General features: G+C 44.3%; 1 protein-coding gene across 1 annotated transcript in view; it reads left to right on the forward strand.

Annotated features, from left to right (window-relative positions):
* The first annotated feature begins 620 nt into the window (after positions 1–620).
* Heatr6 (HEAT repeat containing 6) overlaps positions 621–24,037 on the forward strand; it is a 28,678-nt gene continuing 5,261 nt past the window's right edge. The window contains exons 1-16 of the mRNA XM_027426446.2: positions 621–836; positions 2,401–2,508; positions 3,963–4,103; positions 4,919–5,034; positions 5,897–6,011; positions 7,069–7,170; positions 8,360–8,497; positions 10,766–11,058; positions 11,788–11,965; positions 13,700–13,906; positions 14,461–14,560; positions 17,471–17,826; positions 19,354–19,476; positions 19,934–20,020; positions 22,848–22,982; positions 23,722–23,844. Of these exons, the coding sequence (XP_027282247.1) occupies positions 621–836; positions 2,401–2,508; positions 3,963–4,103; positions 4,919–5,034; positions 5,897–6,011; positions 7,069–7,170; positions 8,360–8,497; positions 10,766–11,058; positions 11,788–11,965; positions 13,700–13,906; positions 14,461–14,560; positions 17,471–17,826; positions 19,354–19,476; positions 19,934–20,020; positions 22,848–22,982; positions 23,722–23,844 (2,538 nt within the window). The remainder of the gene's footprint in view (positions 837–2,400; positions 2,509–3,962; positions 4,104–4,918; positions 5,035–5,896; positions 6,012–7,068; positions 7,171–8,359; positions 8,498–10,765; positions 11,059–11,787; positions 11,966–13,699; positions 13,907–14,460; positions 14,561–17,470; positions 17,827–19,353; positions 19,477–19,933; positions 20,021–22,847; positions 22,983–23,721; positions 23,845–24,037) is intronic.

The raw sequence follows: 24,037 nt of genomic DNA on the forward strand, positions 1-24,037 counted from the left end.
GTGGACACTCACAGCTTAGCAACAGTGCACTCTATAATACCAAGGTCATTCGGTCTTGAATAACACTTTATGTGGACCATCCATGTTGCTAAACCCAGTCTCTTCATACCTCTATTGTGGTAAGAATGAGGCCCTACATCCTTCTCAGCTCAGTGCAGTATTTGAACGTGTCTTAAGCACTGCTTTAGACACTCTTGGTGTCCAGCAAAGAGAACCTTTACTATAACAACCAATTTATCTCGCTGGGTGGGGGTATTTCTGCACCTGGGGATAAGGATTCTGAAAGGCTTAAGAGTGGAAGGATCTCACCTAGCATTTCTGTCACTGCCATCAACAAGCGTGCTCTACAACTCCAGCCAGAATCTTGAAACTCTAGTAATGTCAGCCCTGCCCAGGGACAAACTTTCTGAGAGGATAAGGAGGTGTGGCGTGGATGGCGACGTTTCCAAGCCAAATTCTGCCACCTTTTACAAGATAACAGGATGAAGGAGTGATAATCTAATCACAACACAATTTACAACCTGCAGTACAACGAAGACTTCCCGGAACTAGAGCACACAGCGAGGCCCTGCCCCAAGCGGTGGCCCGGAAGTATTTCCCAGCTATTTCACGTAGGAAAAATGGCGGCGGTGCAGGTCGCCTCCTCGCTTCCTTGTGGGCAGCCGCGAGCGGCCCCGCGGGAGCAGTCGTCCGAGGATGATGGGTTCCGCCGCTTATCTGCCAGGCTCCGCGCGCTGCAGCCGGATGACAGCACCGTGTCCCGAATGGAGATCCACCTGCTTTTCGACCAGCTCATCTCCGAGAACTACAGCGAGGGCGGCGGCGTGGCCCCCGAGGTAGGCGGCGCGCCTCACCCCTCCCAGGACGACGTCTGGTTCCTCCCTCCCGCCCCTCCGGCTGTCACCGGTTCACGGGCTGGCTTTCTCTCTCCGTCTCTGCCCTCCATCTGAAAGTTTGCACGCTAGCATCTTTCAAAGCTGAGTTGTAACGCGCTCAGCTGCCATCCCTGGTGAACGACTCCAGGAAGGTCGAGGATAATGTTTAGTTGGTTTGGTTGATGAAGCTCACAAAGAGCCAGCGGCACGGTTTGGGCAAATGGCAAAGCTAGAATTGGAGCCTGATTGCCTTAGTGCCTGTGTTTTCTGTTTTGTTCCCGTACTAGCTCCTCCTCGTTTGCCTCACTTCTACCGTCAGAGTAATCTTACTCATACACATCAGATCTTGTTTATAACTAATTCCCTGAATCCTTAAGCCAGTCCTCCCGTGGCCCACAAGCATCTCCAACTTGATAGCTCTCAAAGGTGAATACTTTGTCTCCTACACTCCCATCCTCAATTCATTCTGCCCAACCCCACCCCTAATACACACAAGGCGCACGCACACTCTGCTTCCTTCCTTTGTCCTGCAGCCTGTCGGATTAAAATTCATCAGAATCTGCCTCAAACATGTTTCCCAGGTCACTTTCTCTTCTTTATTCCCATTGTGCTTTAGGCAAAATAATTCTTGCCTAGACGATTCCCCTGGTCTGTCACTGCTCTTTCTCCAGTCTAGCCCTTTTCCAGACTGTTCTTTGCCTGAATCTACTATTTGGTTAAAAAAAAATAAAAATAAAAAAACTAGAACAAACAAAAAACCCAAAAAGTGTAAACCTCATCAGAGATTTTCAATGTATATTGGCAAATGGCAGAAGCAAGATGCTTAATAAAACAATCTGTACAGGGATAAGAATTTTAATAAATAAGTGTACATTTACATACTAAAGAAAAAATTCAAAAGAGCTCACCATGGATAAGGGGACAGAGTGGAATTAAGAGTGAAGCTAAGGGAACTTTTATTTATATACTTTGATATTTTATGCAGCAACAACAACAACAAAAATAATGTGTGCCTTTCCGCTTTTCTCTCCTATTTCTCCTCTTGGACCCTGGTGCAGTCATTTGGAGCTTGCTGCTGTTCAAGCACCTGAGGGCTTTTCACATCTCCAAGACTCAGAGCCTTTTTATTTAGCAAACATCAGTAGATGGTGTCATTTGTGGATAGCATCTTTTTTTTTCTTTGTAATTTTTCTAATTTTATATAAGAATCATAGAAGTGTTGTTTCTGATTTGCCCATTAGCATTGAATGTCTGGCTCACTCAGCATTTTTAGCTGTAGCTTGTGTGCTTGTCTGTGCTGGAAGCCCTTCTTTTGTTGTTTAATTGTACTGTATAGTAAAAGTTCTTTTGCTTTTTAGTACTTCCTAATTTTTGTTATTTCATTCCCCCAACCCTTATTTTCTTCCTCAACTTTCTCTTGGATTCTTTCCCTCACTGAGTGTGGAACATCCAGTGTACTTGTCCCATTTGACTGCGTTTTGGGGTGTTCGCTTGGCTAACCGGTGCATTTGTCTTTTTTAAATAGGATGTCGGTTCTCTTCTTGTGAGGGCATGTCAGTTGGTGCCTCTCAATCAGAATCACCTTGTCAGCAAAGTGTCTCAGCTGATCCATCATTTACTTAACAGATTACAGGTAATCATATATAGAACTTTAGGGCTCTGCTTGGGAATGCAGCTATGTATGGTAGGCTCATTGTTGTGTTTTGTTTGGAGACAGGATCTTAGTTCAGGTTGGCCCAAGAAAGGCCTTGGCCTTCTGATCTTTTTGTTCATGTTTAAAGTGTTGGGATTACAGATGTTTGTGACCATGCCCAGGTCAGTTGTCCAATCTTTTGAAAAGCTTGGGAAAGCAAAATGCCTTAAGCTGGGAATATAACTCAGTGGTGGAGCCTGGCAAGGCCTGCCACACATGAGGCCAAGGGTTCAATCCCTGCATCAGTACCACACAAAAAAAGCCATGCTTATTAAGAGTATATCATTAAAACCAAGTAGAACTCTGACCAAATGTATTTTCTGAGAAATTCTAGACTTTTGCTTATGAGAATATTTTTTTGTGTTTGGTTCAGTAATCCAACATCATTCATGCCATCCTAGGCTTTTTTTTTTTTTTTTTTTTGGTGGAAAAATAGAATTGACCAAGGTATATCCCAGAATATAATTACATGATCCCCTATTTCTTTCCTACCAGTATTTTTTGCTTTTCCTGAAACTATTTTTGTGATCTCCATAAAACCCCACGAGTATCTTGGGAACAGAGAGCCCCAGGGTAAAAAGTCCACAGTTATTTCTGTTAAGGTCTGTTCTGCGGTTTTCTATCTGTAAAGTGAATCCATGAGTAGATGAGTATACAAATATCAGTTAGCATTGTGTCAACCAGAATCCTTCAGACTGCAAGAGAGGAAGGCATCCAAATAAAACTAGACCCCTGCGGCCGGGCAAGGGGATTGATACTGGTGTGTAACCAGCTGTGTGTGTTAAATGAGATGAGACTGCTTCCAGATTTAGAATGTCACAGATGGGTGTGGGCTGGCTTCTGAATTTTTACTACTGTCATGTGCTGTATATGTGCTTCATCTCTGTCCCTGGCAGCTGGAAAACTTCCCATCACCTGTGGTATCCACAGCCCATAACCAACTTTCTAGCATTTGATGACACTAAATATGGACTTAAATGTCCATAAATTGGGTTTTAGTTAGCCCATTCTTTCTCAAGAAGCTTATACTCTAGGGGACAAGGATGTGCCATATCTTCTTGGTGTATTCCTCACAGTGTGACAGATACATAGTTAGCAGATATGTTTGTTTGCTGTGTATTAGTTGAAAAATTACTATGTATTAAGTCAATTTTGGTGCATTGGATCTTGTGTCTCTATTTATAACTGTCAGTTTCTGATTAGTTCCAGGCAAAGTTACAAGGACTACCAGGTTCTAGTTTGGAGATATCAAAGGGGCAAAAGTGATCTAGACCCTGTAGCAAGGAGAAGGTCTCCCCCTGTCTTTATCAAACAGAGAGCCAGTGCTTTGGTACAAAAAGATGAATGTGTATTGTCTTACGTTAGATCATCTCTATTTTTTCCTTTCTTGTTAGGTGGTTGTAGATGAGCAGAACTTGGATTTCCTGTTGACCTATACAATCTCAGCTATTCATCAGTGTTGCTCTTGGACACACATGGAAATTCTTCAAGCTCTGGCAACTCTGGTTTACTGCAATGGTTCAAAATGTCAAAAGGTAGTGTCTTAGATTATGTTCTGTTGCTGTGATAAACACCATGACCAAAAGCAGCTAGAGGAAGAAAGGGTTAACTTCGTTTTACAGCTTACATCCCATCATCCAGAGGAGCCAGGGTAGGAACTGTAGCAGAAACCATGGAGAGGCGCTGCTTATTAGCCTGCCTCCTCTGGCTTGCTCGCTGTCTTTTATACAGCACAGGCCCAGCTGCCTAGGGATGGTACCACCCACAGTGGGCTGGAACCTTCCACATCAGTTAGCAATTAAGGAAATGCCCTACAAATGTTTCCCCAGGCCAGTCTAATGGAGGCAATTCCCCAGTTGAGGTTCTCCCCATCCCTTCCCAGGTGGCTCTAGTTTGTCAGGTTGACCAATGAAGTTAACTATGACAGGTAATTTAAACTGTTATGTCTTTACTTTGGAAGGCTAGTAGCACAGACTTGAGAGCCAAGATACCTGTGTTCAAGTATCCATCCTGCCACTAATTGCATGTATAGCCCTCCTGAATCTCTTGGAGCCTTGTTTGTTCATGCGTAAGATACTGCTCTGAGGGTGAAGTGAAACAGTGCTTGACATTCTCTAACTGTTGACCTTTATCATCATCATCAACCTCTGTCCTTATGTCCAAGGCTAAAGAGCCCCAGCAGTCACCTAGTAATGATTCTTACTACTGATTCCTGGCATATGTTTGATTTACCTAATAGCTAATTTTTTTTTTGATACTTAACTGCCCTTTAGTTAGGAAAATATTGTCTAACAAGTACAGTCTTCCTAGAAGCTGTTCTTATACCCTCACTGCTGATATTTTGTTTCAGCATCTCCCAGACTTGCTAGGCAAGAGCGGCCTCTTGATGAAGTTGAGTGACTCAAGTCACCCTGATCCTGAGGTCAGGCGAGCTGCAGTGCATTGTATGGCGAACTTATGTCTCAGGTATGTGGATCTAACCAGGTTTCCCACTAGCAGAAGGTAGGACCTCTCCTGGGCCCTTCGTAGATTGTGCTATCTGCCTGAAGCCAGAGCCAACTTAGAAAAATAACCTAGCTAAGCTATACCTAGTGATACAAGCCTATGAACCCAGCACTCAGGAGACTGAGGCAAGCAGATCGTTAGCTTGAGGCTATCCTACATAGCAAGTTCCAGGCTAGCTTGGGCAACAGGTGAGACAGTGTCTCAAACAAAAAGAGAAAGAACCTAGTTTACATTTCCTATGCCATTTAACAAGGCTATCTTATATTGAAGGGAGAAATGCATACTAGAAGTGATAGGTGTGCAATGTGCCAGTGTTATTTTCTGTTAGTGTAAATATTAACCAATTTGGGCTTTTGTGAAAGTTTCTCTTAAGTCCAGTTTCTTCTTTAAGAAGATGAGTTGGTCTGTAGTATACAGTAACAAACGGACAGCACAAACTTGATCTTGTCTCTGGGTAGCACTGTGTTGTCCAGTGCCTGGGAATGCAGACTTAGTAATGTTCTCACACGGCCAGCATCTGTCTGCCTTATTTCCCTCCTATGACTGAATGGCAGAACCAAAAAGAGATTGCTTCTTCTCCACACCTCCTCTACTATACTTCTGTGCCATTTTTCTATAGAAACTTCTCTTCCCCTTCATGTGTGGTCAAGCCTGTGCTAGTCCAATAGTAACTAATCAGCCAAAATGCCATTTCTGGAGTACAATAGTATTCAGGCATGTATTTCAGACTTAGCAGTCTGTGTTGCTGTCATTAATGCTTTTCTATCCATAAATACCATTTCAAAGGAGCCTGCTTGAATTGTTTTCCCCATGTGTATTCTAGTGTGCCAGGACAGCCGTGCTTGGAGGAGTCCTACCAGAACATCTGCTTCCAAGCTTTCTTGACCATATTACGGTCTCCAAAATCTCCTGATATGGATGATATAACATTTTGCATGGTAGGTGGCTGCTGTTAACATCTGAATGTTGAAGGCATAGAACAGAGGCTAGAGAATCTGACTACACTATTGGTTTGGTTTGGGCAGATTACTTAAGTTTCTGGTGCCTCCATGTTCTGCCCTCAAGTTGGACTGACAACACCATATTATGGGGCTGATACATGGTACACGAGATAAAGCATTTAAAGATTTAAAGTACGTGATAAAATCATGTCATTGTTGCTGGCATTCACGCTTAGCAACGTTAGCTTCTAATGTAATTGTTGCAGCCATAATCCATGAAAATCAACTTTTCCCACTATTTCAACAAGTCTGCAGTTCACCTCCTCCCCTGTGGGCGGTCTTGATCAGAACTGCCCTCCTACCTATGCCTTGGCCTTTCGGAGCGTTCAGGGTGTTTATTACAATGTATGGTAGAGCTCCTCACATCTTCTTTCTGCTCCTTTTAAAAAAAGTTTGTTTTGCCTTACAAGACAGGGTTTCTCTGTGTAACACAGTCCTGTCTGTCCTGGAACTCACTTTCTAGACCAGGCTGACTTTGAACTCACAGAGATCCACCTGACTCTGCCTCCCAAGTGCTGGGATTAAAAGTGTGCGCCACCACTGCCCAGCTAAAAAAAAATTTTTAAATGACACTTTATGTTATGGGTATGTGTGCATATGGGCATGCCATAGCACTTGTGTGGCGCTCAGAGGACATATTGGAGAAGTTGGTCCTCTCCTCCCACTGAGTGGGTCCTGGGAACTGAGCTCAGGTCGTCAGGCTTGGCGGCAGGGGGCTGTACCTGCTGAGTGGTCTCATCTGCCCCCTTTCTTGCCCATCAGTTACACATGCTGGTGTGTAAGTGTACAGAAAGAGAACTCTTCTAGAAAGCTGCCCAGAGTGGCCATCAGCTGTGTTCTCTGGGCCCCTTCTTTGCTGTGCATGCTTCATAAAGTGTCTGTCCTCCATCTAGGAGCCTTTTTTCTCCTCCATCCTAACTGCTCCAGAGCTAGTCCATGAGGAACCAGGTCTTCTTCTGCCTTCTAACTTGCCTCTCTGCCTCCCCACCCTCAGTTGTTACAGAATGCACTGAAAGGCACACAGTCTCTTCTTAATGGTGGGAAGATGAGAATGACGCAAACTGAGCACCTGGGAGCGCTCCTCGCCGTGCTAAAGGTGAGGGAGTCTCCGAAGTTTCACGCCCGAGGGTGGGGTGCGGGGGCTGTCCAGTACCCTCTCACCTCTCTGTGCCTAGTTGTAAGACATTAGAAGTTCTTGTATGGATTATAAGAGCAGAATGTTCACATTCAGTCATACTCAGTTAAAATTAAGAGCAGAGGACAACCGCAATCAGGGTATCAAAGTTTTAAGAATTACTTTGGAATCTCAGAAAGGAATCAGTGGTGAGATATGATCTGTAGATAATTTAATTATAGATTATCTTGAACCCTCCTTCACCTTTTTGTACTTATGGAGCAGTAGGCTGCCATTACTATCTTCTGAGCCTGCACACAATGGGAAAGTTTGGTCACCCTCTGAGACCCAGCGCCCTTCAGTTCAGCCAGGATGAGTGAGAGGCTCGGTGTGGCCTCAGGTCAAAGCCATCTGTGACAGTCTAGCTTGGTGACCAATATTTTATTTATTTTCTCTTAATCCCTAAATAGGGGCAAACAGATAGGGAAATAGTTGGGTAAATAAATATGATAAATTAGGGGCTAGAGAGATAGCTTGGTGGTTAAGAGCACTTATTCCCGTTCACAGAGGACCCGGCACATAGTTGGTGGCTCACAAACATTCACAACTCCAGTTCCAGGAGACCCGAACCCCCTCTTCTGACCTCCACAGGCACATACCTAAAGCAAAACCTGCACATAAATAAATCTAATTTAAAAAAATAATTGGGGTTTAAAAAAATAACAAATTAAGCATTTTGTGATCATAAAATAATGGGATGAAATTGAGTTAATAAACAAAAATAATAGATGCACTGAAACTAAGCCTAATCTGGTGTGGCCAGTGCAGATCCAGCTGCATGTAGACAAGATTAAGCTCTTTAAAGGCCCATCCCCAGACTTGCCACGCCCAATCCTGCAGACTTCCGAAATCATATGAGATCTGGAGCATTCAGCGGGGTGTGGACATAGATGAGATCAGGTGTGGACATATATGGGATCAGATGAGATCAGGAGCATTGGGGGGGGGCATGGATCAAGCACTTCATTGGGCACTAACCTTAAGATATCTCCTTTGTCTCCTTTTTATTCTGTAGTAGTTTTTAAGCATTGTCTCTGCTTCGTCGATGAGAAGGAGCTGATTCTGTTTATGATTTATGTGGCATTTGTTTCTCCTCACTTTTCACTGTTAGAAAGTCATGTTTCACGGACTCCCTGGATTAAACATAGAGATGCCTGCGGTGCTATACCCAACTCCACTTCCTCAGTATGATGGGCGATCACCTGCTAAACCACAGCAACCAGAACCCAGTGCTGCTCGACCATCTGCGGTACATCTCTGTCCACTGAGATTTCAGCTGTGGACTGTCTGAGTGCTTGCTGTGTTGCTGTGTGTGCTCTCTATGATTTGCTTCTCGGCTGCTTCAAAAGGCTACTGTAAACTTGCTTTCGAGTTAGTGTAGTTAATACAGAAATGTAAAATTGATCAGAATGCTGGGAATACCAGTTAGAGCATCCTGTACTTCTGAGAGGCCTAGGCAGTGTAACCACTACAAACAAGCGTTTGCTTTACATCCACTGCTGGGAAGGCTCATTCCTGGGCCTCTCAAAACCAAGAAGAGTCAATACACTTCTTTTGTAAAGGACTGGCTATCACAGGTACCAGAGTGCAAAAGCAACCAGAGATTCTCTGTGGAAGCAGATGGGCTGCAATCCAATAGAAGCTTAGTCATAGAAGCAGACTACGGGCTGGGCTGTGTTTAGCCTGTGGGTCATAATGTGGCAGTTCTTCTCTAGAGCCATTGGAGCCCATCTGCTTGTCAGGTTACTGTTTCCACAATGCCGCACTCACATTTCCCAGCCTTTCTAGATAGCTGTTTTCTCCCTCCATTCCCTCAGAGACTCTGGAGCATACAGATGTGTGGCCAAGATTTATATCTAGAAATGTGCCAGCAGACAAAGAATGCTTAAATTGGAAATCTGTTTATTTATTTATTTATTTATTTATTTATTCAACATTTATTAAATATGTACTATACCAAGACATTGGGGAAAGCATGAAGAATGCAGGTACTAGGGGCTGGAGAGTTGGCTCAGTAGGTAAAGTATCATTTGCACAAACTTGAGTTTGTATAGCTGCCACCTATATTTAAAAAAAAAAAAAAAAAAACTTGGTGTCACACTTTTGTAACCCCAGCACTGCAAAGTGTGGAGACAAGTGGATCCTGAGGGCTCACCAGCCAGCCAGTCTGGCTGTTCAGTGAGTTCCAGGTTCACTGAGAACCTGTCTCCAAAAAATGAGGTGGAGAGGGTTAAACAAAGACACACAAACCTCTGGCCTCCATATACCCATGCCTGGGTGTATACATGTTACACACACACACACACACACACACACACACACACACACACACACACAGAAAGAGAGAGAGAGAGAGAGAGAGAGAGAGAGAGAGAGAGAAAGGAGAGAGAGAGAAAGGGAGAGAGAGAGAGGAGGAGGGAGGGAGGAGGGAGGGGGAGGGAGGGAGGGAGGGAGGGAGGGAGAGATTGATTCTGCCTACCCTTGGGAATTTTGGGTAAAGATGGATAAACCATTATAGTCCTGTAATTTCTTTCACCAAAACACCCACAAAGTACTCTGAGATCACATTCAGAGCACACAGTCCAAATGGAGGAGAAAGAGGTTTGCTAAAGATGATGTCTAAATGGAGACTCCAGGATGAATAACAGGGTGGCGATGAGGGAAGCAGAGCTGCATGCTCACATGGAGTAAGAGTGTGTGCGGCTCATGTTGCCGGCAGAGCGGCATTGCAGTGTGTGGAAGAGTCTTACACAGAGTGTTACAAAGTCAGGGGTTCATCTTGTAGGTGATGAAAAAGTCATATAGCAAAATGACATGGTCAGATTTGTGACTGAGAAAACCCACTTTTTGCAATTTTTTTGCAAATAGAAAGTCTAGGTCAAGAGCACTTTAAGTAGTAGACAAAGGGAAGGAACAGATCCCAAAGATACTTGGATGCCAGATGAGAAGAACAGAAAGAAAGTGCCTTTACTTCATATTTTTACTTCCCAACGTAAGGGCCTGGAACAGGCATCCTGTGCAGCGGCTGCCACCTCCTGTACTCTGTCTAGAGGGACACTTGCTGCACCTGGGTGGCAGGTACTGTGCTCCTGTTCCACGGGCTTTCAAGCTCTGGCAGACGCACTCTGGAGAAGGCCAGTTTCTCTACAGCTTTGCTTGGTGCTTGTAGGTGAGGGAGGTGATGCTCTGAGAAGTGATTCCAGAGTCACTTGGGGGACACCCAGACTACACAGTTGCTGTGTCCTTGAACCTTACTCCTTGAAGTAGGAGTTCAGAGCTGTGCGTCATGTGTCATGCCTGGCACATTTTGCCACTCTTTGCTTTTGTCCTTTTTTCTCCTTTCTTCAAACTGCATGTTGGGAACATCTTCCAGTCACTTTCAAATGAAAAACTACCAATGATTTCAGTTAAAAAAGTAGTTTGGGAATGACTATCATAATATATGTGTAAATATATATAAGTATGTATATGTGTGTATATGTGTATGTATATATTATGTCTTTGCTCCTAAAATCAGAATAAAAAGAAAAAACACAAAGTAAAACCAAAGAAACCCCAAGGAGAGAAGGAGGAGGAGGACGAATCCAGTGAAGTGGAAGTGGCCCCAGGTCTCAGCACGAGCAGGGTAAACACGTGTGGCGAGATCGCCTGGTGCTCCTCCCCCTGGGGCTCTCAGAGTTTGCCTGTGGATGGAAGCAGAGCCGCAGGAAGAGAACAGGCCTCCTGGCCCTTCGCCTCCAGCTGGAAAAGAGTCAGCAGCAGTGAGTCAGACTATTCCGATTCGGAAGGAGGCATGCAGGGTAAAACGAGGTAGTAGTATTTTGTTATAACATTCTACCTGGTCTTTGTAGCTGCATATGACTTAAGAGCCTGTCTGCCATGTGGTGTTGACCTTGAAGGTCTCCTTCACATGGGGCCTTTGCATCACTTTGACCCATGGCTACTTGCTGGATCTGCTGTAGTGACTCTTTGCTTCTCTTTGGGTGTTTCATCTTGTTAACCTCTTCAAAATGAGCTCACAAGTCATAGTTTCTGGAAAACTTTTCCAACACCTCCATTCTGACTTAAGTTCTCTGTTACATGACCCTGTCATTTACCTTTGCCCTAGTGTCATGTCAAGTGTGTTACAGTTCTTTCTTGAACCATCTGTCACTTCCACTAAAATGCATGTCAGGGGCAGGGGCTGTGTGTGGGGGTGTGGGTGGGTGGGTGGGTGGGTGTGTGGCCACCTCAAGCACTGTGGCCTACATAAGGTCATTAAGGGGTAATCCACTGAGTAGATGCATGGATACTCTGCACTGTTTCTTGTCTAACTGGGTTTCCTAACCAAAATGTTAGTCCCTTATTCTCTGCTTGGTTTTTAATCAGCTTTAATATTAATAGCTTGTAGCAAAATTACCTAACATGTTTTGATCATACTTTGAAAGGGATGGTAACATCTTTAGGGGTACTTAGAATAAGCATTTGGGCTGGTTGGAATACATAGCCTTTCTGTTTGCATTTTTAAAAACTTATTAAACTTTCTTCTCACTATGAAAGGTCGTACCAAGCCAAGGTTCGCCAAGGGGCATTAGCTTGTTTTCTTTCTACAATCAAATCGATAGAAAAAAAAGTTCTGTATGGCTACTGGTCGGCCTTTGTTCCTGACACACCTGAGCTGGGAAGCCCACAGTCTGTTTCTTTGATGACTCTCACATTAAAGGACCCATCTCCAAAGGCAAGACACATTTTATGTCCTTTTGCCCTTTGCCCTATCTGATCTTCTCTGAATATTGCTCTCACTCATACCATCCCAGGTCCTGACTTGAGAACCTTAATAGGTAGGAAATGAGGAGGGGACAGGCTTCTGCAAACCATGAATTAAGATTATACCCCACCCCCCACCCCCAGGCTTTGCTTGAAGTCAGAGCACACTGTGCTATAACTTTTGTGTCTCCTGAGCCCCACTGAAGCTATGGTGTTAGGAACAACTCAGTGGCTTAACTCAGGGCAATGTAGTATATATACATGGTGTAAAGGCTAACTCAGTGCAATATGGTATTCATGGTTGTAGAGTCTAACTCAGTGCAATGTAGTATTCATGGTTGTAGAGGCTAACTAAAGCTTAGAAAAGTGCCTATATTGTTTTGTGGAAAGCATAAGATAGTACTATAAATAAAATACGGTCCTAACAATTTGCCAGTATCTTTAAAAAATCAAGAATGATTTACATATTTTAATGAGAAAAAAGCAATTTCAGGAAAGAAAAAAAAAAAAAAAAACAATGGGTTGGCAGTCTGGATAGCATCAGCAACTACCCCGTGGCAGGTGGAGCAGGTGCCTGTGTTTAGATAAGTCCACCTCTCTCTGGAAACTAGCTCTTAACCATGGAAGGAAAGGAGTCTGTTCTCAGCCTCACAGCAATGGGTATTGAGAAGTCACACTTGAGGAGCACCAGGCTCTCCTTAGGTAGCCCACATACTCACCGAAAGTGAGTATTTTAATTAGCCCTAGTGCATATTTTACCTCTTTTTAAGTTTCTCTCTAAAAGGAGAGAGTAATCCACAGTAGATCAGAATACGCCATAATCATTTGAGTAGCTGATGTGTAAGTAGTGTAAGATGGGGGCTGGCGAGATGGCTCATCGTTTAAGAGCACTGACTGCTCTTCCAGAGGGCCCAGGGTCAATTTCCAGCACCCACATGGGAAGCTCACAGTCACCTGTAACTGTCTTCCTGAAATAAACAGCACTCCATGACTAAGATGGTTTTTCCCCCTTTCCACCCATAAGATTGTATTTAGGGTCCGTGAGATGGCTCAGTGTTTAAAGAGCTTGCTCTGCAAGCATGAGGACATGAGTTCAGATCCCCAGCATACCCATAAAGAAGCTGAGTAGTGGAGACAGGGTTTGCAGGCTCGCCAGTCTAGCCAAATCAGTGAGTTCCAGGTTCAGTGAGAGGCCTTGTCTCAAAAAATAGAGAGCAACTGAGGAAGACACCTGGCATCAGCTTCTACATACATGCACACACATGTGCACACACATAAACATATACGTATACAACTTCCATTCTTTATCAGATACACCCACTGCAAACAATGTTATTTCCTTCACCCAAGCATTTCTAAACATTCCATTACCATTGTCAATATGCACAAACACATACTCAGATGCTTCAGAGTCGAATGTAAGAAGATACTCTCAGGAGCTGTTAAGTTCTCTTTCCATCGGCCTTATGCTTAGGTGTGTAGGTCTCCAATCATTCCCACAGAGGACTTCAGATCCGAGTGCTGCCTCACTGTTGTCCCATGGTAGCCTTCTGTGTAGTGCAAGTGGCCTACCTTGTAGCTGCCCTCAGCACCTGATGGGTCCTCCCCTTGCCTTCTGAATACTTGGAGAATTGAGTCTCTATGGAAAGAAGGGAACTTGGATCCCAACCTCTGACTGATCCATGGAATCATGTTGAAATTCCAGACTCGTGCCTGTGCCTTGCAAGTTTTGTCTGCAATCTTGGAAGGCTCCAAGCAGTTTCTTTCTGTTGCTGAAGACACCACTGATCACAGAATGGCTTTCACCCCCTTCTCGGTAACGATTGCATCCAGCATTAGAGAGTTGCACAGATGTCTTTTGTTAGCGTTGGTGGCAGAGTCATCATCCCAGACCATTACTCAGATAATTAAGGTAAGTCTCAAGTTCAGCTTCAGAGAGACTTCAGTTTGTGTGTTTCATATCATATCACCTCAAAAGTAATTTGACCTAAGAGGGTAAGTAATAATTAATATTAAAGACACCTGTTCGGAAGTCTGTACCTATTTAGCTAATCTAACTATAGACATGAAAAAGACTGGTTTTCAGCCAGGCAGTGATGGTGCACACCTTTAAATCCCAGCACTTGGGAGGCAGAGGCAGACGGATCTCTGTGAGTTCGAGGCCAGCCTGGTCTACAAAGCGACACAGAGAAACCCTGTCTCAAAAAACTAAAAAAAAAAAAAAAAGACTGGTTTTCTTTTAGTAAATAGACCTTTAAAATTGGGCATCGGAGGGCGGTGGAATGGCTCCATGGGTAAAAGCTCTGCCACCAAGACAAGTTTGATCCCCAGAATCCATGTGGTAGAAGAAGAGAACAGATTCCCACAGTTGCCCTCTTACCTCTACATACACATACATGCTGACAAAAATAAATATAAAAATATTATTAGTTGTGTGTGTGAACATATGTTTCTGTTCTGTCACAGTGCCTTGCAAATCTAGTATCAAATGCCCCCTACAACCGCCTGAAACTCAGCTTGCTGACCAAAGTCTGGAACCACATAAAGCCTTACATCCGCCATAAAGGTTGGTAGTGCAAATTGCTTCTTTATATCTATCAATTGTAGACTGTCGGTGTTTTAAAGAGAGAGAAGTATTGAGAGTGTTTCCCCAGCTCTAAGCTCTTTGCTTAGTGTCAGCTTGTCAAGGGTACCAGATGGCCATTTGGGGGAAGGGAAGAAGCTGGAGAGCTGACTGTGAGTTGGGTGCTGCTTTGACTTTCTCAAGACAGTGAACAAACTTCATCTTAAAGAGGCCTTTAGAATGTTCCTTTTTGTTTGTTTACAAGATTGCAGATCAGGCTCCCTTTTACGTCTGAGTTTTCAGTCGGAGTTGCAGAGGTTTTTCTGGAATGTGCGGTGTTTTCTGGAATGCTATGGGAGGGACACTGGCCCTGGAGTCAGTCTGAGAATCTACATCTCACTCCCACTTCTTGCATTCTCACAGCTATGACCCATCCAGAACCCCAATTTCCTCAGGACAGGAAGACTTGCACCTGTCCCGTAAGATTTTCATGAGAAGCCAGGTTCAACCCACTCCTTATACCAGTCTGTAAATCAGGACACAGAAAGCTAAGTCCTATCTGAGGCTTCTCATCACAGGGATAGCAGAAGTACAAGGTAGAGCCCAAGGCTCCTGGTGTAGTGTAAGAACATGCACCTGGATGACTCTGCCCCCTAAGACAGGCGGGGCACACACAGGAAAACATGCTACGTCATCACATGTCACCCGGACTCTGCACGTGTGTGAAACCTCAGTGCGCATGCGCAATCTTCCCTTTAAAAGGTCCAACTCCCCCCCCCCACCTTCTCTCTCTCTCTCTGTCTCCTCTTGGGTTGGCTGACAATCCAACCCCATCCTCCCCGCTCTTCCTGTAAATAAACTCCACGTGGGTTGTTCATCTGTAGTTTCCTTTGTTTACACCCGCAGCTGCAGCATAAAAGAATAACAGGAAGTGGCTGCTTGTCTAACTCTAGCTGTTTCCCTTTAATTACATCTTCAGAGATGGAGAATGGACACATCTCAACAGTCCCTGTCAAATGTTTGACTTTGTACTTGAACGTTTTCACTGTTAAAATGTTCAAATTTAACATGCTTAGGAGGGAATCTAACAATTTTTTTTTTCGAGACGGTTTCTCTGTATAACTTTGGAGCCTATTCTGGAACTAGCTCTTGTAGACCAGGCTGGCCTCAAACTCACAGAAATCCACCTGCCTCTGCCTCCCAAGTGCTGGGATTAAAGGTGTGTGCCACCAATGCCCGGCTCTAACAAAATTTATAGAAGGTTCATATGCACACTAGAAAGTGATGGATGCAATGGAAGAGACCTTGTTCATGGATAGGGTTCAGTGTCAGTTCTTCCAAACTCCATCTAAAGTTTAGTGTAATCCCAATCAAAAGCCCAGCGGGTCATTGTTTATAACATTGGCCGATAGCTTCTCATGTTTATCAGCCAAAAGACCTGGAATAGGAAACCTAGTGCTGACAGAGAAGAAGTTAGGCTGGAGGACGAGCTCAGTAGTTGAGCACTTGCCTAGAACGTGCAAGGCTCCAGGTTCGAGCCCCAGCATTTTCTGGGAGGGAGAAAAATAAAGATCTGAGAGTGTCAACACACCTCAAAACCTACTATAAAACTACAGTAAAGACTGTGTAGAATATAGATCAGTAGAAGAAAGTAGAGAGCCTAGTAGCGTACCCACATTCATCAGCATCAGCTGATAACTCTTCAGCAAATGGTGCTGTGGCTGACAGCCACATGCGGAAAACGGAATGCTGACCAAACTTTCAACTTCTTCTCATTTGTTATGTATGTGCGGTGTGAGTGCATGTGTATACGGGCTTTTATGTATGTGAGCACACACATGTGAAGACCCAAGGCTGGCATCATGAACGACCTTCAGTCTTTCTACTTAATTCATTGAACAGTGTTTCTCAGCCGCACCCGGATCTCTGGCTAGACACTTTCCTCCTGGGATGCCTCGTCTTGTCTTCTGAGCACTGGAATTATTATATTAATATATAATTAATTGATATGTTTAATTTATTTAATTAATGTAATATTAATTAATTTAAATAATTAATTTAATTTAACATGTAATTAATATAATTAATTACATTAATATATAAATATTATATGTGGGCCACCATACCCACTTAGCATTTGTATGGGTTCTGGGGATCTGAACCCCAGTCCTCATGTTTATGGGCAATTGCCCCAATCACTGAGATACCTCCCCCAACCCTGTTTTTTTGTTTTGTTTTGTTTTGTTTTTAATAGCTTTTTTTCTTTTAAATCCTGGGATCATTCAAGTTCAAGGATTAATAACATTTTGTTACCATGTGTACCTCTGTAGTGTTTCTGCTTATTTTGTTTTTGAAATGAGATCCCTCTATGTAGCCCAGGCTGGCCTCAAATGTCCCCCTACCTCAGCTTCCAGAGTGCTAGGATTGTAAAGATGCATTGTTTTTATTTTTGTGGCTAAGTACATGCACGTGTATGTGGGTACCTAGGAGGTCAGAAGAGGGCACAGAATCCCCAGGAACTGGAGTTACAGGCAGTTGTGAGCTGCACCGTGTGGAGCACAGCAAGTGCTCTTACCAACTGAGCCATCTCTCCTGCCCCCAAGTGCTAGGCTTTCAGGTATACAGCTCCATACCTGGGTTCTGTGGTCTTTTTAAATCAAGAAGCATCAACCCCTATTTCGATTTTTTTCTAGTATTCTCATTTGGATATGCTAGTCAGTTGTCTTGCAGAATAGTGTTCTTGATTTCTCATACTGTTGTTTCATGATATTGTCCCATATTGTCTATGAACTGCAGTTAGGAGTTTAATTATACCTAACGAAAGAAAAATCTAGCTGTTTTTAATTGCCATCAGGGATAACTGCAGCACTTCCGACAGTGGTTTAGTGATATGCTCTGACTTTCTTTGGACAGATGTTAACGTTCGAGTGTCAAGTCTCACACTCTTAGGAGCTATAGTGTCCACTCATGCCCCTTTGCCAGAAGTCCAGCTGCTCCTGCAGCAGCCCTGCTCCTCTGGGCTCAGCAGCAGCAATTCAGCAACTCCTCACCTCAGCACTCCTGACTGCTGGGACAGAGTCCCTGGGGGATCCTCTCTGGAGGAAGTGTCAGTCAGCTCGCCAAAGGCATCTGCAGAGCCCTGCTGGCTCATCCGACTCTGCATCTCCACTGTGGTGCTGCCCAAGGAGGATTCCTGCTCGGGTAGCGATGCTGGCTCTGCCGTGGGAAGCACCTATGAACCATGCCCCATGCGACTGGAGGCTCTTCAGGTAGGAAGCGCCATGTCCTCTTGTCTGCAAGGAAGGGCCCATTCCTTCTCAGGAGGGGGACTGAGGGGCAGGTGTATCAAGTACCTCACCTTTAGGTGTGTGACCTTTGCTCTGTTGTTTTGTTTGGGGCGGTCCTTGTAATTGTTGAGTATATTCCTTTCTGTTCTTTGGTTCCAGACTGTTGGAGCCACATCCAAGTATCCTATGACAGGTGGATGTAATGGTTAAGTTTGACTTCGGCAACTTAAAGTTAATTTTCTATAAATTCTTTGTTGTCATCTTGTATCTATTTATTGAAAAAAAAAAAGATTGCTCTTTGGAAGGAAGAAGATCCCCCCTTTCAGAGCGTGTTGGCCTGTATATTTAATTCCAACACTTGGGAGCAGAGGCAAGCAGATCTGTGTGAGTTCAAGGCCAGTCTGGTTTTCATAGCAAGTACCAGACCAGCCAGGTTTACACAGTAAGAACCCATCACAAAGTAAATAAATAAACAAACATTTTGAAAAGGAAAGAAAAGAAAATACTCAGGTGTAGTCTAAGACATAGGCTTGAAGTATAGTTAGGGGTCTCTAGAGCAGTTTCTCAACCTGTGGTAAGTGACCCTTTTGGGGCGGGGTCACATATCAGATATCCTGCATATCAGATATCCTGCATATCAGGTATTTACATTACAATTCATAACAGTAGCAAAATTACAGTTATGGTAGCAATGAAATAATTTTATGGTTGAGGGTCACCACAACATGAGGAACTGTATTAAAGGGTCACAGCATTAGGAAGGTTGAGAACCGCTGCTTGAGAGCAACAGAACTAATAGAATGAATATATATATGGGATTTATTAGAATGACTTACAAACTGTGGTCCAGCTATCCCAACAATGGCTGCTTACCAACAGAAGGTCCAAGAATTTAGTAGTTGTTCAGTCCATGAGGCTGGATGTCTCAGCTGGTCTTCAGCATACACCAGAATCCCAAAGGAGTAGGCTCCAATGCCAGTGAAGGAATGGACTTGCTAGGGAAAGTGAGAGCAAAAGCTTCCTTCTTCCATGTCTTTCATCTAGGCTGCCAGCGGAAGGAGTGGCCCAGATTAAAGGTGGATCTTCCCACCTCAAAAGATCCTGATTAAAATCAAATGATTAAGAAAAATACCCTCACAGGAGTGCCCAGCCACTTGGGTTTTAGTTAACTCCAGGTGTGTCAAGGTGACAGGGAAGAACAGCCATCACAGCTGAGTTCCGTGACTCAGCTCAGGACACTGAGCACACCCTTTACCCTTCCGCCTTGGTCCTCTCAGCTATAAAATCCATAAAAATGTACATCAAAGGATTACCCTGAGGCTTGAGTGAGATGCCACAAGCCAGCAGAGCATCACGGACGAAAGCCAGCAGTAGCTAGATTATGACTGTTTCTCTCTTCTCCGATGCTAGACGTAAGGTCTGTGTTAGGTGTGAATGGCTGCTGAAATAGTGAAACATTGTGCAGCCTTGCCCGCTTTCAGATGAGCTAATTGACCGTTCTCCGCGTAGGTTTTGGCTCACCTGGCAAGGGGCTATTTTTCAATGGCTCAGCTGTACTTGATGGAGCTTGGCGAGGTGATCTGTAAGTGCATGGGTGAAGCAAACCCGTCCATTCAACTCCACAGCGTGAAGGTAAACACATTATAAGTGACTTGTTTTCTTCTGTGGCTTCTCAGGTTTCAGGTGAGGAGGGGATGTGTTCCTCTCCTGGTTCTTATGTGCAGGGTTGGCTAACTGTGCATAGGTGTTGGTTTTATTCCTTCAAAGAATACCTCTGTCATAGTTGCTGAGAAGAGAAAAACCAGTTAGAAATGACTGTTCTTAAGTTGTGTACACACCTTTAGCCCCACATGAGGGAGGCAGAGGCAGGTGGATCTCTAACTTTGAGGCCAGCCAGGGATACATGATGAGACGCTGTCTCAAAGGAAAAAATATATAAAAATAATTTTTAAAAAAAGGAAAGAAAGAGAAATAGCTTTTCCTGTTGATTTGAGATGTCTCCAAACTGAAAGGCATGTTATTTGTGACCTCCATAGTGCTAATGCTCTGCTCTGACAGATCGTTTCTTGTATTTCTCATTTTTGGGCAGCTTCTGGAAGAACTGGGTACAGGCTTGATACAGCAGTACAAGCCAGATTCCAACATGGCTCCCGAGCAGAGAGTACCCATCTACATGGTAAGCGCTCCTCCTTTGCCAGGGTCCTCTCCCAAGTGCTCTAGTGTGCTTTTCATGGGCGGCTCGGTAAAAAAGTGGAGCAGATAGTATCATTTCTTCCACTGTCGAAACCATGATTTACCAACAAAATGGCGCCATGGATAGAGGTGTTTGCTGCCGAAGGATGCAAACCTGACAGCTCTAGTGTGATCCTTGGAACCCACATAAAGAACCAAAGTTTTCCTCTGACATCCCCATGAGCACTGTGACAGATATGCCCACATTCATGTGTCATTCATGTGCACACTAATAATACTAATAAATACAATTCACAACAAATCCATGGTGTTCCTGATGTGGAATAGGATGACAGAAATTCTTAATTTTTAATGTTTTCATTAAATTATTTATTATTACTGGGTATGGTATCTGTGCCAGTGCCCACATGTGGAGGTTAGAAGATAATTTGTGGAGTTGGTTCTCTACTTCCATATTCATGTGGCTTCCAGAGATTGAACTCCGGTCACCAGGCTTGCATAGCAAGTACCTTTACTGGCTGAGCATCTCACACAGCCCTAGGGCTTCTTATTCCTTATATCTAATCAACAGGTAACCTGCTACCTGTTGATGAACCCTAGTAGGCACCCTCTACTCTCAACTCCTGTGAGATTCACTTGTACGGGCTCCAGGAATCCAAGATACTGTGTGATACTTATATTTCCATGCCTGGCATATTTCACTTAATATAATTAAGTGAAATTCATGATGCAGTCAATGACAGGGTTTCATTCTTTTTTGAGGCTGTACTTATGTGATTGTATACATGTGCCACATTTTATTTTATCAGTTGATGGACACTTAGGTTGTTTCCATGTCTTGGCTATTGTGAAGCATACTTCAATAGATGCGTGTCCACTAATGTTTCTTTAAAAGGAACCTAATGTATAATCTAGCCTGACATGAAACTCACCAGAATAGGTTTTATTTAGAATTCACTATGGAGCAGGATTAATTATACAACTAACCAGCAATGATAAACCCAGTTGTTTGCTTGCAGAAAGCTTAATTTAGTTGTTCTGCCTGCTCAAGAAACAAACTAGGATTGTGGAAAGAGGCAGGGAGTTTGAGACAGAAGGCACGGAACCAGGTCTGAGCATGTGTTTATGAGCTTATTTGCTATTGTAAACAGAAATAATAGTCTGAAATCACGACTGATTCTTTTTAAAAGAGGAGTAAAATGGGAAGATGCTAGCACATGGTGGGTGCTCAGTGAACATGAACCCACTCACTTCTCTCTGTGTGGTTCCTGTGAAACCTTCTGATCAAGAGAGGGAGAGCTTGCCAGGCAGTGGTGGCGCATGCCTTTAATCCCAGCGCTCAGGAGGCAGAGGCAGGCAGATCTCTGTGAGTTCGAGGCCAGCCTGCTCTCCAGAGCGAGTGCCAGGATAGGCACCAAAGCTACAGAAACAGAGAAACCCTGTCTCGAAAAACCAAAGAGAGACACATAGAGGGAGAAAAAGAACTCACTGGCAAAGTGCTTGTTCAGATCCCCAGGATCAAAAAAGATCCTGGGCATGGTGGCAGATGCTCATCCCCGTGCTGGGAGGCAGAGCCAGGAGGACCCCTGGGGCTCACTGGCCAGACAGTCTAGCCTAACTGGGTCACTTCAAGCCAGTAGGAAACTATCTCAAAGGAGCTGGACATTGTTCCTAAAGATGACACCCAAGTTTGTCCTCTGCCCTTAAGACATATGTATATAGTTTAAAAAAGAATCTATCGGGCAGTGTTGGCACACGCCTTTAATTCCCAGCACTCTGGAGGCAGAGAAAGGCAGATCTCTGTGAGTTCAAGGCCAGCCTGGTCTACAAAATGAGTTCCAGGACAAGCTCCAAAGCTACACAGAGAACTCCTGTCTTGAAAAACCAAACTAACCAAGTAAAACTATGATCAGGCTGTTTCTAGGAGCTAAGGTAGGATGTGGGCAAAAACAGTACATAGCAAAGCCCAGGACCGAGTCTATTGGACAAAAACTAGAAAAACCAAAACACAAATTCTGAAATTAATTGGAAATCCAGGGATTTTTATAAAGGATGAGAAGAACACCTCAGACACATGCCTGGGGGTGGGGGGTTATGATAAGATGAGTCTTCAAAGTGCCTACAGCGAGCCTGCCTCTCAAGTTGAAAGCTAGCATGCCCTAGTGCTGGCACTCAGCACACAGTGTCACATCTTATTATAGACTTCAAGATTGAAGAGGAGCCAAAGCTTACATAGATTAAGTCACCAGGCAATGCTACAGACAGGAGGGGACAGAAACCACTCCAGCTCTCTCTCTAAACCCGCTGACTGGTGTGCACAGCCTCCAGTGCCCAAATAGGGTCACATTGAAAGAGTCCAGCAGGATGGTGGTGCATCCAGGTTCTCAGTGACCCGGATGTTATAATGTATTTAGTGCCTCTGTTTTCTTGATAGAAATTGTGGTAGTGGAGTAGATTTGGTTTAGTTGTGCTGAGAATTTAAATGAGTTGATTATGACAGTCACTTAGAACAATGGCTGGCCTATGATAAAGCCTTCAAAAACCAGCTGCTTCCTCTGTTACTGCCACCATCATCATATCGTCTTCATCACTGTCGCTGTCACCTCGATTACACTGTATATCCTACTGGGTCTGGCTAGTTATTTCAGAAGTTGTTTCCATCCCTGTGGAAGATGACCAGTGAAAACACTTTTAAAAAGCTACTGCTTCAGCAAAACGTCTCATCTCCAAAGCTGCATCTGATGGGCAAGGCATTCAACGGGTTCCACTGTGAGTATTGTGCTGGGGTTCTAACTGTGCCTCCGTTCCAGGTGGTGATGTTCTGGACTGCGATGTTGAATGGTCCTTTGCCCCGAGCCCTGCAGAGTTCAGAGCACCCAACTCTCCAGGCGAGCGCCTGTGACGCCCTGTCCTCCATCTTGCCAGAGGCCTTCAGCAGTCTGCCGGTAACCTAGCCACATGTCCTGGGCAGCAGGGCTCCAATGTGACTCTTTGTTTTGAGATCGTTCAGCCTCTTCTCTAGAAAAAAGGAACCATTTCTGTTGAGTTTGCAGTGAGGGCAGTGACGTCTGCTCCCCCAGGAAAGCCTTGCTTCCTGGGCCTTAGAAGGCAGGTATGGGAGTGAGTGGCACAGCTCCGAAGACAGACTTGAGAAACACTGCGTGTCCTGAGTTGAAAAGTCTTGGGTCCGCATCCTAGCCATTCCACCCCAGCTCTTTGACTCCTTGAATTTCTTTAAAGCTATGTACTATCCACTTAACAGAGGAGTCACATGAGAAGCAACAGCGTATGACATACTTGGTATATGGCCTCCACATGGGCTATTCGCTTAGCCTGTCGCCTCCTAATCCCATCTCTTGGGTGAGGATTTTGTGTCGGATTTGGGGTACACCAGCATGTTCATTCTGCTCCTGTTCTTTATTCCTCAGTAGCTTTTGAGCTGTCCTTAGCTGAGTAAGTTAGCTTTTATAAAGGAGCAACCCTGATAAAGCAGAAAGATGAGAAAGATCTTGTTATATAGTTGAAAGTGGCAATGTGATGAGGTGCTGTGTGTGCCTTGCCCAAAATCATGCCTCACATACTGCCCCGGTGTCCAGGCACCAGAGGTCACAGTGGTCAGTTGCTTGTGGAAGACTTTGGCACACAGTGATTCCATCTCACTTCTCTTGTGGACCTTCTCTGCAGAATGACAAGCAGATTCTATGCATCACAATGTTGCTTGGCCTGAATGACAACAAGAACCATTTAGTGAAAGCTGCGACCTCCAGGGCCCTTGGCGTCTATGTGCTTTTCCCCTGTCTCAGACAGGTGAGAGTAAGCCTGTCTTGCCCTCCTCTGTTTCCCGGGAGCCTTTACACTGGTGGATTTGTGGGCATAGAGCTTCGGCATTGACAGTGAGGGAAGGAAAGTAACCTGCTGTGTAATCAGATTTCCTTAATTGCTGTTACAGTGTGCAGTACCCATGCTTCATTTGTTAACTGTTTGACACACTGCCTGGGAC

Source organism: Cricetulus griseus, chromosome 7, assembly GCF_003668045.3.
Source record: "Cricetulus griseus strain 17A/GY chromosome 7, alternate assembly CriGri-PICRH-1.0, whole genome shotgun sequence".
NCBI classification, from domain to species: Eukaryota; Metazoa; Chordata; class Mammalia; order Rodentia; family Cricetidae; genus Cricetulus; species Cricetulus griseus.